Here is a 19,867-nt window from a genome sequence, read left to right on the forward strand (position 1 = left end):
ATCAAGAAGAAAAAAAGGAAAAACGGTACAGAAGAATGAGAAACAAAAGGTGTGAAGGATCCGAAAAATATTATATGTAAAAAGGACCTGCTCATAAAATTCAGACACATCATAAGACAAACAGGAGATGAAGTTTATGATGAAGGAAGAGTATCATAAATTTTCCAGTCTCCACTACGAGTCTTTCCCCGAGGAGGTCCTGTTGTCGAGCCGTAAGATAATACACACAATTCCTGCACACCCTGAGTTACCTTATAACTTTCCTGCTCATCCATTACAGTGTCATTCCGTCCCTTAACTCCGCGTGCTTGAATGCATTATTCTCTCATAAGGACTCTTGTCAAAGGCGGCGCAGCTGATTACTCGGGACATTATGGGTGTCTTCTCATTGATGGTGCAGTCGTTAAATAATCACCAGAATAACAAAACCTTTAAAAAAATTGCCTTCCAGTAGTGTTAAAAATAATCAGGATAGGACGTTTACATGTTTACCAAACATACCTTGCTATCTCAATAATGATAACGCTATGGCGAAGGAGATAAGACGCAGGCAGCTCACTAAACACACCTTGCTATCTCAATAAATAAAACTATATGGTGAAGGAGATATGACGCAGGCAGCTCACCAAACACACCTTGCTATCTTAATAATGATAACGCTATGGTGAAGGAGTTATGACGAAAGCAGCTCACCAAACACACCTTGCTATCTCAATAAATAAAACTATATGGTGAAGGAAATATGACGCAGGCAGCTCACCAAACACAACTTGCTATCCCAGTCATGATAAAGCTACTGTGAAGATAGGATGACGCAGGCAGCTCACCAAACACACCTTGCTATCCCGATCATGATAGAGCAATGGTGAAGGAGAGAAGACGCAAGCAAGCTCACCAAACACATCTTTCTATACACCGTCTCTATCGTGATCAAACTAATTATGATGAAGGAGTTCCAAGGTCTTAGGAGCTTTTAGGGAAAATTACTAAAATCATGACCACGAGACCATGAGTCGAGAAACTGACACGGCAAGCAGTTTTTCGCCTCCGAGTCTAACCCTGGAAATGAAAAGTTTGCTCAGTTCTTGAAGGGAAAAAAGAAAGATGAAAAAAAATCCCTCCGTTGATAACATTACTTACCATTGGTGAAGTCATTCTTGAGAGGGAAGAGGGAAAAATGTTTCGGAAATATTACCAAAAAAAGTGAAGATGGTGAACAAAAGAAAGTGATAAGGAAGATGAAAATTTTGTATAATATTCCTGAACTGATAATACAAATAATGTCTATTTATTCACCAAAAGTTGATCACTCCAGCAGAGCAAGACTTTCAAATCAATAACCAAGAAAACACCGGGGAGCGTCACTACTTCAAACGCAATGAAACAATAAAGAGTTATCGTGAATGAAAAGCACGAAAAGGATAAAAGAAGAATAAAACATACGACAAAAAGGAAAACGGAAGATTAACAATAAAAATTCATGAAAAAGAAGAAACGGAATAGGAGGAGGAGGAGGAGGAGGAGGAAGAGTAAGAGGAAGAGGAAGAGGAAGAGGAAGAGGAAGAGGAGGAGGAGGAGGAGGAGGAGGGTGAGCGACCTGGTTTAGTGGGTCACGTCACGACCTGAGGGTTATCATGAGACGTGTGCACGACCCACCTCACTCCAGCGTGCGCGCACGCACGCACGCACACACACACGCACACACACACACACACACACACACACACACACACACACACACACACACACACACACACACACACACACACACAGAGCACAAGGAATATTTAAAGCCGAGTGGTCAATGAGGAAAGGAGGAGGTATTCTCTCTCTCTCTCTCTCTCTCTCTCTCTCTCTCTCTCTCTCTCTCTCTGGACTTTTCTAAATACCACTCGTGCATTTTCTCGTGTCTCCTATCACCTGTGCCACTTCTCCTCCCGTCCCTCTCAGTAACCTAACCTCACCAGGAACGGGACGGCCTCGCACATGGCGTTTATCATTCTGGAAGTCTTAATCAAGCTCTTGAAAAGAATACTCAGGGAATGATCTACTCTTACGCAGCCATCATTAATTTCTTCCCTATCATCTTCATCTTGTTTTATTTTTCGAATTTTTTTCACTCCAAGTCGATTTTTTTTTCCTTTATCTCTCCTTTTTATTACTTTTCGTGCTAATTTCTTAATCCTCACTTTGATGTTTTTTTTTATATATTTTCTTTTTGTCCCAAGTAATTTTTTCCCCATTTCCTTCTCTTCCTTGTTAATTTTGCTATAATTGGTAATGGCATTCTGCGCTTATCTCCTCTTCCTCTCCCTTTTACTTTTTTTTTCTTTCTCATTCCTCTTCCTCTTCATTGTTCTTCTATTTACTCTTTTTTCTCCTTTTCTCCTTATTCATTTTATTTTTTTCTTCTTTCTTCACCTCCTCTCCTTCGCCGGCGTCTTGCTCCTCTCCTTCATCTTCTTCCTTCCACTCACCCTCATCCTCCTCATCCTCTATCAAAAGAACTCGCAAAAATCACACCACTTCTCGTCGCGTGCTTCAGCTAATCCCTCTGATTGTTCTTGGGAGGGGAGAAGATTTACGAGTATCACCGCAGCATCGCACACTCACCACCAACCCCACCACCACCACCACCACCAGATTCAGGGACGCGGTGGTGAGAGCAACAAACATCCGAACAACACGTGAAGTCTCGCAATGATCTTTTTAACCCTTTCATTCTTTGACACCTGTTGTTGATATTACTATTCTGAGTTCTTTTTTTTTCTACTACTCCTTCATCTTCTTTTCATCTGTTTTTTCTTCCTCCTTGTTCTTTTTTTCTACTTTTCCTTCTTTCTTTCTTCATCTTCTGTCCCCTTCTTCACTTTTTTTTTTTCCATCAGTGACCCCTCCGATATATCGTTTCTTGTGTTTCTTGCTCCCTGCAAACAGTACAGTACTGGTTACAAATGAATGAATGAACTATTTTTATGCCTTTTCTTTCTAGTAGATGCTTATAGACTCCACACATCGCTCTATTTCAGTGCTGCTAATTTTTGCACACTTCACTGCAAGGATGAAGTAATTAACCTTTCCCGTCACAAATTATGAGGGTAGACACTAATAATTTGGGGTTTTCGGGTTCAATTGGTGCAAAAGTCGTGAGGTAAAAAAAAAGTTAGGTGATAAAAGCGGCAATATTCTAAACGAGCGCCGAGGAATGGCCGTCATTTCTCATCCCTCGCGAAGTCGTTGGAATAAATCGAAGGCGGAGGATTACTTAGGTACAGCAATGCAGCGGCGGCTCCCCTTTTACTGCTAGTGATACACTGGGCCAGAAGGTTCAGAGAGGCAGCTGGGGGGGAGCCAGTGATGGATTGCCTATGAGGAGAAGTGACCTGAATATTGCACCACGCCGTCTATCAACATGAACTAAATTAACAAGCACCGACTGTACTACTATTACTACTACTACTAATGCAACTCACCCACGTCTTCCTCCGATTATTATTACTACTACCACTACTATCACTAACACTACACTACTATTACTTCTACTACTGTTCGTCCACATTTCCTCCTCCTTCTCTTCTCACCACTACTACCACAACTACTACCACTACTCGCCACGTCTCCTACCATTACTGTTACCACCACCAATGATACAACACCATGAAGCACAAGATCCCAACCTTCCCCTCCCTTTCTGAAACACGGCACCCCTAGCACAGGCCTGGGGTGCCTAAGGGTGCCATAAAGACATCCAAACGCCCTCCCTTTCATCCTTAGCAAACACCGCCGCGCCAAACCAAACCAAGCCGAGCCGACCGGAGCCACCCTCACCTACATCATGGCACAGGTGAGGGTGGCTGGGGACGAAGGGAGAGGGAAGTGACCCAGTGCATGGCTTCCCCTACTAACCTCCCGCACCGTCAGATAACAATTTTTACCTGCACATGAACCCTTGCCCTCCCTTTACGATTCCGACCACGTATCTTCCTCCTTCTATCTCTCTTTCCTTTCTTCACATCTCCCCTTCCTCCGTACGCCCTCCAAGCACTTCACGGAGCCGCCAACGCACCCTAACGCACCTACAAGAGCCACCAAGTAATCCTCCTCACAGACCCTCGCCTCTTGCACTCGCTTCGCCTCATCACACACCGCAGGAACCCTCACGCCCTTACCTCACCTCCCATGCGTGAGTGCTCCTTCGCCTCACTTCCAAATTGTGTATCTCTTGCCTATCCTTGCCTTGCCTTGCCTTGCCTTGCCTTGCCTTTGGTTCGGGTTCGTTTCGTTTGGTTTCGTTTCGTTCCTACTTTTTTGGGGGGGTTCTCTCTCTCTCTCTCTCTCTCTCTCTCTCTCTCTCTCTCTCTCTCTCTCTCTCTCTCTCTCTAATTTTGTTTACGTTACCTGTTCTTTACTTCGCTAGCTGTGTGTCTCTCTCTCTCTCTCTCTCTCTCTCTCTCTCTCTCTCTCTCTCTCTAATTTTGTTTACGTTACCTGTTCTTTACTTCGCTAGCTGTGTGTTCTCTCTCTCTCTCTCTCTCTCTCTCTCTCTCTCTCTCTCTCTCTCTCTCTCTCTCTCTCTCTCTCTCTCTCTCTCTCTCTCTCTCTCTCTCTTGGATTGCTTTGCCTTGTTTTACCCTGACTTTCATTCCTACTATTTCCTCTCTTTCTTTCTTATCCCCTCTATCCCTCACTCATCCTCTCTAATCTCTAGTCTATCATTTATTATTTATCTCGTTAACTGTTCTCTCTCTCTCTCTCTCTCTCTCTCTCTCTCTCTCTCTCTCTCTCTCTCTCTTCTCCCTTCCTTCCCTCTACGTATCACAGCCGACCTACCACCACCACCACCACCACCACCACTACACGTTGATATTGACCCCGGCAGCGAGTGAGACACAGCTGGTAGCAGTGTCCCACGATCGAGTGTCTCCGTGGTCCACTTAAGGGAGAATAACGTCGTCCGGTGGCTGAGGTGATGGGCCTTAGGTGCGGGAGACTAAGGGAGTGGGAGAGGGAGAGGGAGTGGGTGAGAGGGAGATGGTGAGGCGTTGACCAGAACTCCAGCTCTTTCTGTCTTTCTCTGCTTTTGTGTCATTTTCTCTATAAGGTAGGTTTTCTGTCTATGTGTGTTTTTCTGTCTCTGTCTCTGTCTGTCTGTCTATCTGTCTGTCTGTCTGTCTGTCTGTCTGTCTGTCTGTCTGTCTGTCTGTCTCTCTGTCTGTCTCTCTCTCTCTCTCTCTGTATGTCTGTCTCAGCTTGGATTGCTTTGCTTGTCTCTTGTCTTGTTTTCAGCTTCCTCTTTTTTCATTCCTCATTTTCTCTCTCTCTCTCTCTCTCTCTCTCTCTCTCTCTCTCTCATAAGTTACGAGTCAATTCTACGCAGCGTGACTGACACCATGTCGTTTGCGTACCCGACTACCTCCCTCCTCTCTCTCTCTCTCTCTCTCTCTCTCTCTCTCTCTCTCACTGTTGCTAACTTACATTCTCGGTACAAGGAAGTGAGTATCATCTCATTCATTCACTCATTCAACCTTGTGTGTGTGTGTGTGTGTGTGTGTGTGTGTGTGTGTGTGTGTGTGTGTGTGTGTGTGTGTGTGTGTGTGTGTGTAGTGTAGTAGTAGTAGTAGTAGTAGTAGTAGTAGTAGTAGTAGTAGTAGTAGTAGTAGTTTATATAAGAGGGCAAACCGGCCAAGGGCAAAAAAAAAAAAAAAAAAAAAAAAAAAAAAGGCCCACTTGAATGCCAGTTCCCTTAAAGATTAAACAGAATTTACCAAAAGTCTGTGACAAATATCTTGACTGACTAGGTCTTACACACACACACACACACACACACACACACACACACACACACACACACACACACACCGCGTAGTGTAGTGGTTAGCACGCTCGACTCACACTCGAGAGGGTCCGGGTTCGAGTCCCGGAGGCGGCGAGGCAAATGGGCAAGCCTCTTAATGTGTAGCCCCTGTTCACCTAGCAGTAAATAGGTACGGGATGTAACTCGAGGGGTTGTGGCCTCGCTTTCCCGGTGTGTGGAGTGTGTGTTGTGGTCTCAGTCCTACCCGAAGATCGGTCTATGAGCTCTGAGCTCGCTCCGTAATGGGAAAGACTGGCTGGGTGGCCAGCAGCCGACCGAGGTGAATTACACACACACACACACACACACACACACACACACACACACACACACACACACACACACACACACACACACACACACACACACACACACACATGGAAGACGCCCAAGTATAGAATATCTAACAGTATATATTAGTAACGGTGTTTCTCAGGGCGACGACCTAAAACACTCTACACTGCTACCATCGTCAACCTCCTCCTCTCATAACCCAGGCTAGGAAGAGGAAGAGAGGAGGAAGAGGAGGAGAGACGGAAGTAATGTTTCTCCCTCATTATTTGGGAAGGGAAGAGGAAGAAGAGGGTGATGGTAGGACAGTAGTGCAAGACAGGATCAGAGGGGGAGGGGGTGGAGAAGAGAGAAGGTTTAAGAGGAACAATCTGGGATAACAGGTGATAGAATAAAGGTAGGGACACACGACAGGGGAGGAGAAATATACTGATGTGAGTAAAGCAAGACAGAGAGAGAGAGAGAGAGAGAGAGAGAGAGAGAGAGAGAGAGAGAGAGAGAGAGAGAGAGAGAGAGAGAGAGAGAGAGAGAGAGAGAGAGAGAGAGAGAGAGAGAGAGAGAGAGAGAGAGAGAGAGAGAGAGAGAGAGAGAGAGAGACAATGGTGGGGGCGGGGTCGGAGGAAGAAACAAAAGAGCAAGGGGCGGGAGATGATTTGAAGCTGTTACAGTGGCGCGGGTCGGAAAGGAAGAGACAATCAGAGAGTGTCGCTGTCCATCAATTACCTTGAGTGGCTGTCGGCTGAGTGCTCGGGGCCACTCAGAGCTCTCCGCTACCACGCACCCCACAACCCAACCCAACCCAAACCAAACCAACCCAACCCAACCCAACCCAACCTAGCCTAACCTCGCCAGTTATTTCAGTGATCCCCCGCCCCCCTCTCTCTCTCTCTCTCTCTCTCTCTCTCTCTCTCTCTCTCTCTCTCTCTCTCTCTCTCTCTCTCTCTCTCTCTCTCTCTCTCTCTCCCTTGACTCTCTCCACATCGCTACTTTAATCTTCTCCATTCTGGCCACGACCTCCACTCAAGGCCACAGTATATAGTCGTGTTTCCTGAATTGCTTTACTCTGCTCCGTTGCTTCCTCATCCACCGCCCCCACCAACGTTAGTCCACCTGTGCTTATAGTTGTGTTCCGTTGTCATCCACTTCCTCTTCCCTCCTCTCTGTATCTTTCAAAGGCTACAGAAGTTTAAAAATGAAGAAAGTTGTCACTCCATACACATATACTAAAAAACACAGGGAAGTAGCGAGGATTCAGACAATGGCATGTTTGATTTAGTAGTCGGGGTGTCACGCTGCTGCTCAACCAAAGGCATCCACGGATATTAAAGAAAACGGTTTGCTCTTTCCGAGTCTTAATAAAGTACCGAATGACATAACACTTTCAGTATGCTATGCAATGAATAACAATTAACAAAGGTGATGTGCGAAACATTCACAAGCACCAACAACAAAGACTAAAAGGAAAAAAGAGGAATTATAAGGTTACACTCCAACTTCCTCAGTATACAAAGAAAGAGCAATTAAGATCTTATATATTCCACTGAGATTAGAGACATCTGTAAAATCAAAGCTAAAAAAAAAAAGAAAAAAAATAATGGTTCAAATTGGTTTGTGATAAGGAACACTGCTACCAATACTGCTCATTAGATCTTTAAAACAGTTAATTACTCTACCAATAAAACAACTGAACAAAGTATTTACATGACAATACTATGCTCCTTCCATCAGAGAAGCCACCGAGAACCAAAATCAAAACTCACAACCTTTACGCCACGTGTCGACCCATGTGGCGCAGAGTTACCAAGCCCCATGACAGGCAGGACACGGAGAATGAGTAAGCAGTCCTATGCAAGGGAGCCGCGGGGGAGGAACGGAAGGGGGGTGAGAGCAGGCACGCAGCTAGCAAATTTAGAGGCGTGATAGCCGTGATGCAGCAGTGAAGAGGCCGCCGAGTATGTAACATCAAGCCAGATTGTGAGAGTTTGAGGAGTGTTTGTTGCGGGAAAGGAGTGAATCAAATGAATACCCGATGATTTAACGTGTGTGTGTGTGTGTGTGTGTGTGTGTGTGTGTGTGTGTGTGTGTGTGTGTGTGTGTGTGTGTGTGTGTGTGTGTGTGTGTGTGTGTATGTGTGTGTGTTTTACTGTTTGATCTGCTGCAGTCTCTGACGAGACAGCCAGACGTTACCCTACGGAACGAGCTCAGAGCTCATTATTTCCGATCTTCGGATAGGCCTGAGACCAGGCACACACACACAGGGACAACAAGGTCACAACTCCTCGATTTACATCCCGTACCTACTCACTGCTAGGTGAACAGGGCTACACGTGAAAGGAGACACACCCAAATATCTCCACCCGGCCGGGAATCGAACCCTCTCCTCTGTGAAGCCAGCGCCTAACCACTGAGCTACCGGGCGTGTGTGTGTGTGTGTGTGTGTGTGTGTGTGTGTGTGTGTGTGTGTGTGTGTGTGTGTGTGTGTGTGTGTGTGTGTGTGTGTGTGTGTGTGTGTACAAGTGGAGTACTATAGAACTTTTGTACCTACCTGTGAAAAGGAAAGGGAGGACTGTACAAAGACCACTTGAAATAAAAAGAAAAGAAAAAACAAGGAGGGGATGACCAAACTGAAGGGGGCGTCAATGTAGATATATATAAAGCAGTTACCTGACGAGAATAAAGCTTTAAAAATATGATTGAATGAAGGACGAATAAGCTCAACAACCAAACATTAGAGCTGGGAAAGACGAAAAGAAAGAATACTAAAATGAGAGCAAGAGAGAGAGAGAGAGAGAGAGAGAGAGAGAGAGAGAGAGAGAGAGAGAGAGAGAGAGAGAGAGAGAGAGAGAGAGAGAGAGAGAGAGAGAGAGAGAGAGAGAGAGAGAGAGAGAGAGAGAGAGAGATGAAACATACGACAGACTAATAATAACATGTCTCTCCCAACATTACAAAATACACACCCTTCTCTTCTCCCCTTCTCCCTTCTTCCTTCTCTCTCTCCTTTGATTCTTTCCCTACTGTAATCCAGCACAAACCTACTATATAAGATAAACCTAATATATATAAATAAAAATAAAACAGGATCCTTTCATTCCTGTGCCATTAGTGTTACCTTACTCCCTGCCACCACGCACCGCCATAACTCAAGGTGACACACGACCGCTTACTCCATCACTCCACCACCACCACCACCACTACAATATCCAGGGAACCACAGATCTCTCTCTCTCTCTCTCTCTCTCTCTCTCTCTCTCTCTCTCTCCTTTTTTTCACCTTTTTTGCATTATTCAAACACAGCCACCACACAATAGCTAGTCAGCCACCAATCTTTCTGTCTGGCTGTCTGTTTCTCTCTCTCTCTCTCTCTCTCTCTCTCTCTCTCTCTCTCTCTCTCTCTCTCTCTCTCTCTCTCTCTCTCTCTCTCTCTCTCATACAAAAAAACATGCCATCCTTTCTCCCTATATTTTACATCTCTCTCTGTATGTCTGTCTGTCTGTCTGTCTGTCTGTCTGTCTCTCTCTCTTACAAAAGATATCCTATACTTTTCCTCCATTTTCAAATCAATCAAACAATACCATTACAATATCTACCCAACCATACTCTCTCTCTCTCTCTCTCTCTCTCTCTCTCTCTCTCTCTCTCTCTCTCTCTCTCTCTCTCTCTCTCTCTCTCTTCTCTTTTTCCCCTCAGCTTTTTCCTTGCCTTCTTTCTCCTCTCAGTGACCCAAGACTCGCGTTAACTGCTGACCCAGGAAGACATTTGCATGGGAAGTGAGGAAGGAAAAAATAGACGGAGAGACAAATTGAAACTAACGACCAAGGAAACACACTCAAGAGGAGGAATAGTAAAGGTGACTGGAGGAGGAAAATACGTATTAGGAAGGGGAGGAAATAGACTGATTCATTTGAGGAGGAGGAGGAGGAGGAGGAGGAGGAGGAGGAGGAGGAGGAGGAGGAGGAGGAGGAGGAGGAGGAGGAGGAGGAGGAGGAGGAGGAGGAGGAGGAGGAGGAGGAGGAGGAGGAGGAGTGGTAACTGGTAATAACTCTTCTACAACAACTACTACTACTACTGCTATTACAACTACAATTACTACCGTTGTTACTGCTACTACTACCACTACTACTACTACTACTACTACTACTACTACTACTACTACTAATAATAATAATAATAATAATAATAATAATAATAATAATCATCAGCAACAGCACAAGTTTAACAGTAAATCCAAACCAAATACAAATTATGATGAATGCACATCAACATCTGAGAGAGAGAGAGAGAGAGAGAGAGAGAGAGAGAGAGAGAGAGAGAGAGAGAGAGAGAGAGAGAGAGAGAGAGAGAGAGAGAGAGAGAGAGAGAGAGAGAGACTTAACTACCAACATAATGAATCATTAATAATCATACTCAACAATAACTCAATTCCATCGTCACACCACGTCATTATAACTTGTAGTTTATTTTTGTCTTGGGTACAGTCCTACGTAAAAGTGTTTAACCTCTTTACTATGATAAACAGCAATTCACTGCACTAAGAAAAATATATGGAACCTTTACAAGCGCGTAGGAAAAAGAATGGGAGGGGTAAAAAGAATAATTGAATTTACAGTTTCCTAGTCGGTATAAAGTTTGGAAATCGCTAGTGAAGAAGATAAGAAAAAAAAAAACCAATGTCTGTGACTGGTTCGTGACTGAGGAATGATGAGGCAAATAGCAATGAATACATTCATATAAAATTATTACCATATGTTAATCATAATGTTTAAAGTGTTGTCTTCTGAAATAAAACTATAAACACACTCACCTGAAAAAAAAAAACTCGAGCTTGTACTAAAGAGTGTGAATGTTATCTTTTGAAACTGCACTATAAACTTACAATTTAAGACTTTTTATGTAGGAAAGGCACAACAAGATCAACAAAAATTACAAAAGAAATAAAAAAAATCCCACAGAGCTGCCGGACCCATACTATCACAAAAGCCAAAGCCAGAGGAAAAGCGTCTTGAAACCCTCCTCTTCAAATAATTCAAGTCATAGGAAGATGGAGATACAAAAGCAGACAGGGAATTCAGGGAGTTCCAGAGGAGAAGCCATAGTAGTTAAAGAGCTAAGACAAGGCAGCCTTCATCCAGATCCCCACGAGGACTAAGGCACAGAGAGGCAGGGAGAGAAGGCCAAGGAGATAATAACATGTCTTAACACGAACAGGTTACAACAGGTATCCCGACAGTCAGCTTACTGAGAAACAAGGCCAGGATGTGTAATAGTCCTACTCCACACACACACACACACACACACACACACACACACACACACACACACACACACACACACACACACACACACACAGTCACAAAGAAGGAAAGTGAGAGACAACAAAATACACAAAGAACACGATGATAAAAAAAAAGAAAGAAATACAAAGGAAGACAAAATCATCTCAAAAAGGCTTCTTCACTAGGGAATAGCTGCCTGATGGAGGTGTGGCTCTTGGGAGGAGGAGGAGGAGGAGGAGAGGAAGAGGAAGAGGAAGAGGAAGAGGAGGAGGAGGAGGAGGAGGAGAGGAAGAGGAAGAGGAAGAGGAAGAGGAGGAGGAGGAGGAGGAGGAGGAGGAGGAGGAAGAGGAAGAGGAAGAGGAAGAGGAGGAGGAGGAGGAGGAGGAGGAAGTGGAAGAGGAAGAGGAAGAGGAAGAAGAAGAGGAAGAGGAGGAAGAGTAAGATAAAGAGGAAGAAGAAGAAAAAGAGGAGGAGGAGGAGGAGGAGGAGGAAGTTGTCAGAGGGTGTGGCTGAGAGAAAGAGGGTCTGGCCGGCTGGCTGCAGGAGACAGAGAGAGAGAGAGAGAGAGAGAGAGAGAGAGAGAGAGAGAGAGAGAGAGAGAGAGAGAGAGAGAGAGAGAGAGAGAGAGAGAGAGAGAGGATACCGGATGACAATTTCTTTACCGATTAATGGAGATCACTTAGAGGAGGGAGGGAGGGAGGGAGGGAGGAGGGAGGGAGGGAGGGAGGAGAAAGAAAGAAAGAAAGAAAGAAAGAAAGAAAGAAAGAAAGAAAGAAAGAAAGAAAGAAAAAGGAAAGAAAGAAAGAAAAAAAAGAAAGAAAGAAAGAAAGAAAGAAAGAAGGAAAGAAAGAAAGAAAGAAAGAAAGAAAGGGAGGGAGGGAGGGAGGGAGGGAGGAGGGAGCGAGGGAGGGAGGGAGGGAGGGAGGGGAGGAAGGAAGGAAGGAAGAAAGGAAGGAGGGAGGGAAGGAAGGAAGAAAAGAAGGAAGGAAGGAAGAAATAAGGAAAAAAGAAAGAGATAGGAAGAAAGGAAGGAAGAAAGGAAGGAAGGAAGGTGGGAAAGAAGACGACGAGGAGGAAAAGCAGAGGCTTAAATATGTAACAAGAATAAGCCTCTCTCTCTCTCTCTCTCTCTCTCTCTCTCTCTCTCTCTCTCTCTCTCTCTCTCTCTCTCTCTCTCTCTCTCTCTTGCTTAAGCCGAGTTAATTCATTTATCAAACATTTGTGCCCTTACTGTTTCAAACCGACACACACCCACTCGCTTTCTCTCCCTCTCTCTCTCTCTCTCTCTCTCTCTCTCTCTCTCTCTCTCATTCGGCGGAAATGGAATGATCCTAAATTTTCTCAATATTTGTTTTCCTTTTTTCTTCTTCTCTCTTTATCTTGGTTACATTTTCTTCACTCGTCTTTCTTTTACCAATTCTTTATTTTCTTCCCTCTCTCCCTCCATCAGTTTCTTTTTCAGTCTTTCCCTTCCTCCCTCCTTCACTCATTCACTTATTTTATTTTCTCTATTTCCCTGTTCTCAATCATTCACGAATTTACTTGCTGAATAACTTTTCTAAAGATTTTATTCATCCTTTCGTTACTTACTTGATTTTCCCTCTCCATATTCATTCATTCACTCTTTTCTAAATATACTTTACTCACTCACCCATTCACTTTTCTATTCACTTTCTCTATACTTCCTTCTTTTCCTCTCTCTCTCCCCTATATTCCCATTTTACACACACACACACACACACACACACACACACACACACACACACACACACACACACACACACACACACTTCCCCTTTAGCTCCCTCACTCATTAACTCACACGCTCGCTGGGAGGGAAAAGAGGAGGCAGGACTCGTGACAGAAAAATAAGCAGTGACGACCGGAACAATTTAAAGGCGATGAGGAGACAGACAGACGAGGAGTAGAGGATGATGATGGGCGATGAGGAGGAAGAAGAGGAGGAGGAGGAGGAGGATAAGAGGAACGTCATGGAGAAACAAGAGGAAAATGGAAATGAAGAAGATATTTGTGGAGGAAGAAGGATAGTGTAACGGAAGAGGGAGATGAAGGATGAAGAGAAGGAGAGAAGAGAAAGAGGAGACCAACGATGAGGGAAGGGAAGAAGAAGAAGAAAAAAAAAAAAGAGGAGGATATTAAGGCGATATTTGAGGAGAACGAGGAAGGAGAGCATGTAACGGAGGAGGAGGAGGAGGAGGAGAAGAAGGCGGAGGAGGAGGAGGAGGAGGACAACGAAGAAAGAGGAGGGACGTGAAGGATGATGAATATGGTAAAAGATGAGAGAAAATATGAGATGGAGAAAGAAAGACGAGATTCATGGCAAAGAAAAGAGGAAAGAGTAAGGAAAAAATTATAAAAAAAGGAAAAATAAAGAGAAGAGGAAAGCAAGAAATGAGGTGGAGTATGCAGGTGAAGAGAGTGGAAGTGGAGGAGAAGAAGAAAAGGAAAGGGGAAAACATGAGGTAAAAGAAGGAAGTAAGAGAAAAAAGAAAAAAATGAAGAGTGGATGGAAGATTATGGAGGAGACAAAAGGAAAATAATAATAAGGATAAAAAGAATAATGGAAGAGAGAGAGAGAGAGAGAGAGAGAGAGAGAGAGAGAGAGAGAGAGAGAGAGAGAGAGAGAGAGAGAGAGAGAGAGAGAGAGAGAGAGAGAGAAACATGAGCCAACAAAACACCATTCAAAGAGCATAAATCGCATTACTTATCACCACAATTTTTCAACACGAGTCAAGCCAAGCGGTAGTCTACTAAATGGATCAATAGTGATAATTAGACTTACACTTTATTCTCTCTTTCTCTCTCTCACTCTCTCTCTCTCTCTTGCATGATAAGCCACTACTCGTATGATAATCAAGCGCACACAAAACATACCTAATTTGCAGCTGGTACGTAAATATCATTGTTCTTTTTCATTATGTACGTATTAAAGAGCACGGGTAGAAACGCAGGAAGGGAGGGAGAGGGAGAGGGAGAGACGGAGGGAAGTACTGTGTAGTATGACAACTAAGAAGGGAATGGAATGGGAATGAGAAGCAAAAATAGGAATAGAAGAGTTTGCGAGGGAGAAAGTAAGAGATATGAAAGCAAAAAAAAAAAAAAAAAAAAAACGAAGGAAGGAAGGAAGGAAGGAAGGAAAGAAGGAAGGAAGGGAATGAAATGCAAATAATATCAAATGAAAATAAGAACAGCGCGGAGGGAGAAAGTATAGCGTACGGAAAGGGGACCAAGAGAGGAAGGAAGGAAAGGTGAAAAAAAAACATGAAAAGAAGAGAGATATGAAGTAAAAAAAAAAAAGACTGTACAGGGAAGGGAAAAGAATTAGGCATGAACACAGGACACGAAGAAGAAAGGAAAAGAAAGAAGGAAAGGAAAAAAAATAAAGAAACATGAGAATTAAAAAGAAGGGAATTTGAAGAGAGAGAGAGAGAGAGAGAGAGAGAGAGAGAGAGAGAGAGAGAGAGAGAGAGAGAGAGAGAGAGAGAGAGAGAGAGAGAGAGAGAGAGAGAGAGAGAGAGGATGATGAGAAGTGAAAAAGTGGTGTGTGTAGATATGGAGGCGTGGTGTGTGTCAGGTGTGTGAGGTGTAGATGGTAAGGAATAAGATATGGAAGTTACAATTCTTAGTATTTTTTTGAGATTCAGGAAACTCTCTCTCTCTCTCTCTCTCTCTCTCTCTCTCTCTCTCTCTCTTCCATCACGTTCCATCTTCACTCATGTGGCGACCATTAGTGTGGCCTCGTTCCCTTCCTCGTGTTAAGCCAATATGCCTCAGAATATTCCACGTCTGCACCATTGTTAATCCTCCTCCTCCTCCTCCTCCTCCTCCTCTTCCTTCCTTCCTTGTAAGACAGCAGTAGTCCACGAGAGAATAACACTATTTTCCCCATGTCACTTATTCTTTCCTCATCCCTCATCTGCCTGTATGCTTCTCCCATATCCTTCACTTCGACAGCTTGTTACCACCAGACTAATCCCGTTAACTGTCTGTCTCATCCATCTAACCCCCACCCACCCACCCTCTCTCTCTCTCTCTCTCTCTCTCATCCTCTCCAGTGGATTAGATTGCACTGAAATGTTGTACCGTTCGACTGAAATGTTGTTATGTTCCCGTTCGTGCGTGCGTATATCTCACGTCATACGGATGCTGTCTCTCAATCACTTTAATGAATGACTCTTCCCTTCTATCTCCAACCCCCACCTCTCTCTCTCTCTCTCTCTCTCTCTCTCTCTCTCTCTCTCTCTCTCTCTCTCTCTCTCTCTCTGAAAATCGTCATATTTGAATATTTACCCAATGTCTTTTTTTTATTCATTTCCTTAATTGCCAAACTCATGGAGAAAAGACGGACTTTTTTCATTTATTTCTCCTTAATTTTTCTTTCTATGCTGGTCCTTGAATGGCTCCTCGTCTTCATTCAGCTGCTGCTTTTTTTGTTACCTTCTTACCAATTTCGCTGGTACGTCCAACAAAAGTCACTTCCTCTTATCTATTTCTTTCTTCATTCCGTTTTCTTCTAGTCCATCTGTTTACTGTTTCTCTCATCCGTCTCTTCGTTCCACTTTCCTCTAATTCATCTATTCACTCATTTTGTTATTCATATTATCCATCTCTCCCCTTCAATCTTTTTCTCTAATCCATCAAGCCACTCATATCATCTCTCTCTCTCTCTCTCTCTCTCTCTCTCTACTCCAGTTTTTTCTTAATCCATCCCGTCATTTTTTATCGTCTATTTCCCTCCACTCCAGTTTTCTCTAATCCATCAAGCCATTCTTATCATCCATCTCTTTCTCTCTACTCGTTTTCTCTAATCCATATCACTCCACTTTTCACTTCCCCATTCTTCCGCTCAGAATATCTCTCGCCCATCCATCCTTCCATTCCTGCTTCGTGTCAAATCTTTCCTCTCTACCCCGACACTTCCGCAGTACAGCAAGAGGAAGGATGCACTAACCCGCTTCCTGTCTGCAGGTTGTATGGTGGGCGTGGGGCGGCGGTAAGGAGCGGAGGCGGCTGTGACCCTGTGGCCGGGCAGGGGAAGAACGATGCAGCTGGGGCGGGCGTGGGCGGTGGTGCTGCTGGTACTGGTGGCGACCGCTGCGGTCACGGAGGCCAAGAAGGGCAAGGGCCGCGGCAAGAACAGACGCAAATTTGGCAGCCGCGGCATCATCAAAAATTTCAAGTCTGAGGCCAGCCGTGCTTACTACAACCACAACGGCGTGAGTACCCTTGATGACTGTTGTGGCAGGAGTGTACTGATAGGCCTCACTCATTACAATGTTTGGTGAGGTCTGTGTTCTTTCCTATTATTACATGTGGTTTCTTTCAGGCGCGTCATTCTCGTTTATCAAAATAAGAACATTATGTAATGCTTTCCACTACACAGACAGGTTACACAATATTCCTCCAGATACTTTATTTTTTTCCTATACAGAGAGGATTTAAGGCAAGTGAATTTTTAATGAAAGGCAAAAGACGAAGCTTCTATTAGTTAGCACGTTAAAATAATATTCCTCGTCCGTTACTTCATATTAAAGCCTCTCTTGTTCTTTATCACCATTATATGTATGCCAGGATTGGAGGCAGCGTTATTGTGTGTGTGTGTGTGTGTGTGTGTGTGTGTGTGTGTGTGTGTGTGTGTGTGTGTGTGTGTGTGTGTGTGTGTGTGTGTGTGTGTGTGTGTGTGTGTGTGTGTGTGTGTGTGTGTGTGTGTGTGTGTGTGTGTGTGTGTGTGTGTGTGTGTGTGTGTGTGTGTGTGTGTGTGTGTGTGTGCGAAGAAAATAACGAAGATAAGAGGTAACTCGTCCTAACATATCACGGTTAAAAAGTTCTTTGTACACTTTACGTAATATCCCTGAAATGAGCAAACCGGTTTCTTGTTTTTTTTTTTTTTCATTTCAATGTAAGCCAAGTTGCCATGACACCATAAAAGCTTAGTCTTGCTTTTTTCCCCCGCTTCAATATAAGCTGGGTCGTAATGATTCCTTCAAAAGAGAGGACTTGTTGTGGTGCCGTCAAGTGAGTGGCCACCATACAGTTTACTACGTTCAAGCCTTCCTGCACCTCCCTCAGGACACGAACAGTCTTGGCAAGGCGCCTCCAGCTACACAAAAACCTCTTCAGGAGTGTTAACTTTCTTATTCAAAACTCAACTTCATTACCATATTTCAACTCCTCCCCTTTCACCTCCTCCCAAGTCAACAGTTCCCTTCACTATGCTCTCCAGTCTTCCTCCTCTTTAGCTGTATTTTCCTTACTCTTCCTTATCATCCCAGCAATCCTTTTTTTTTTTTCTTTTTTTCAGCTTTTTTTTCACGTTTGCAAGTCAACAATTTCATTCACTTTGCTCTTCATTTTTCTTCCTTATTTTCAGCTCTGTTTGACTCATCCTGCCACATTTTTCTTGCGTTTCTCTTTTTGTATTTTTTTTTCTCCTTCACAAGTCGCCAGTTTCACTCAGCCTGCATTTCATTTTTTTTTTTTTTCCGTGTGCTACATTTCCTTTACGCTTCCATATCTTTGCTGATTTTCTTTTCCTTTTCTTTCAACTTCTCATCTCCTTTCTCACCTCCTCCTTAAGTCAACAGTTTCATTCAGTTTGCTCTCCACTCTTCTTCCTCTTCCTTTTAACTCCATTTTCCTTACTGCTCCGTATCTTTGCTAGTTTTCTTTCCATTCTTCCTCCTTTTCACCCGCTTCACGAGTCAACATATTCAATTACTATATTAATCTATTATAATTATCTTCCTCCTCCTCCTTTTTATCTCAACTTTTTTTTTGATCATCCCATATCTAGGACTGTTTTCTTTTCCCAATACTTTTCAAACATTTTCTTGTACCTCCCTCCCCCCCTTCTCTCTCTCTCTCTCTCTCTCTCTCTCTCTCTCTCTCTCTCTCTCTCTCTCTCTCTCTCTCTCTCTCTCCTTGTTCCCTTTGATCCTTTTCATCTCGCCTTTCACGCTCGAGAAAACTTTCAAGGTCGGGTTCTTTGTCGCGTTGTTCTGGCGGCCTCATCTGCCTGACTTTCCCACCGATAACTCCTTCGCCTTTATGACCTCACATTTCCATCGTCCATTTAGCTTATGCACCGCACCTCCCACTACCTCTCTCTCTCTCTCTCTCTCTCTCTCTCTCTCTCTCCTGTCTGTCTGTCTGTCTGTCTGTCTGTCTGTCTGTCTGTCTGTCTGTCTGTCTGTCTGTCTGTCTCTCTCTCTCTCTCTCTCTCTCTCTATTCAATGAAATTAACTTCCTTTGCATTCTTGTTTTTTTTGTCGTTTTCTGTCTGTCTGTCTGTCTGTCTGTCTGTCTGTCTGTCTGTCTGTCTGTCTGTCTGTCTGTCTGTCTGTCTGTCTGTCTGTCTGTCTGTCTGTCTGTCTGTCTGTCTCTGTCTGTCTGTCTGTCTGTCTGTCTGTCTGTCTGTCTGTCTGTCTGTCTGTCTGTCTGTCTGTCTGTCTGTCTGTCTGTCTGTCTGTCTGTCTGTCTGTCTGTCTGTCTGTCTGTCTGTCTGTCTGTCTGTCTCTCTCTCTCTCTCTCTCTCTCTCTCTCTCTCTCTCTCTCTCTCTCTCTCTCTCTCTCTCTCTGTGTCCTTTCTTTCATCACTCGCTTATTCTCTTCCTGTAGTTCTATTTTTAACCCTCTCTCTCTCTCTCTCTCTCTCTCTCTCTCTCTCTCTCTCTCTCTCTCTCTCCTTTCTTAATCAGAACCACTGTTTCCACCCTCTCTTTTCTTCTCCTCCCAAACACTTTTCTCACTACACTCTTTTCCCTTTCTTTCTTCCCTTCCATCTGTCTCTTTCTTTCCCTGACTCTACTCACACTCACAACATTAGGCCACTCCCAGTATCCACTCCGTATCAACTCCTCTTCTCCTTCCCTCCGTTCCGCCTTTCCTCCACCACTCCGCCTCCTGAACGAGAAATAACGTGTGCCACCAAAACTTGCAAGGGTTCCGAAAATAGAGCAGGTGTGTGTGTGTGTGTGTGTGTGTGTGTGTGTGTGTGTGTGTGTGTGTGTGTGTGTGTGTGTGTGTGTGTGTGTGTGTGTGTGTGTGTGTGTGTGTGTGTGTGTGTGTGTGAGAGGGCGGGAGTCAAGAGGTGAGGCAGGTGCAGGCAAGTGGAGGCAGGTGGAGGGAAGTGGAGGGAGTTGGGAGAGGCGTCACGATTCCTTGATCACCCGAGCGAGGGGACATGAATCTCTCTCTCTCTCTCTCTCTCTCTCTCTCTCTCCCTGCGCCATCCAACTTTTAGCTGAATAATTCTGGGTTTTACTTATTTGTCTTAATTTTTCATTGTTTCTCATCACTAAACATTAAATATAAAATGTAATATTGAGAGGAGAAATTCTCTCTCTCTCTCTCTCTCTCTCTCTCTCTCTCTCTCTCTCTCTCTCTCTCTCTCTCTCTCTCTCTCTCTCTCTCTCTCTCTCTCTCTCTC

At 44.1% G+C, this 19,867-nt stretch overlaps 2 protein-coding genes across 3 annotated transcripts in view; one reads left to right on the top strand and one right to left on the bottom strand.

Moving 5' to 3' along the window:
• LOC123519830 (procollagen-lysine,2-oxoglutarate 5-dioxygenase 1-like) overlaps positions 1-19,867 on the bottom strand; it is a 210,444-nt gene that overhangs the window by 123,583 nt on the left and 66,994 nt on the right. The gene's annotated exons all lie outside the window — the stretch shown is intronic.
• LOC123519834 (immunoglobulin domain-containing protein oig-4-like) overlaps positions 1-19,867 on the top strand; it is a 36,805-nt gene that overhangs the window by 5,954 nt on the left and 10,984 nt on the right. Inside the window, exon 2 of the mRNA XM_045281363.1 lies at positions 16,408-16,655. Coding sequence (XP_045137298.1) covers positions 16,482-16,655 — 174 coding nt within the window. The 5' untranslated portion in view covers positions 16,408-16,481. The remainder of the gene's footprint in view (positions 1-16,407; positions 16,656-19,867) is intronic.

The sequence above is a fragment of the Portunus trituberculatus genome, chromosome 46 (assembly GCF_017591435.1).
Source record: "Portunus trituberculatus isolate SZX2019 chromosome 46, ASM1759143v1, whole genome shotgun sequence".
NCBI classification, from domain to species: Eukaryota; Metazoa; Arthropoda; class Malacostraca; order Decapoda; family Portunidae; genus Portunus; species Portunus trituberculatus.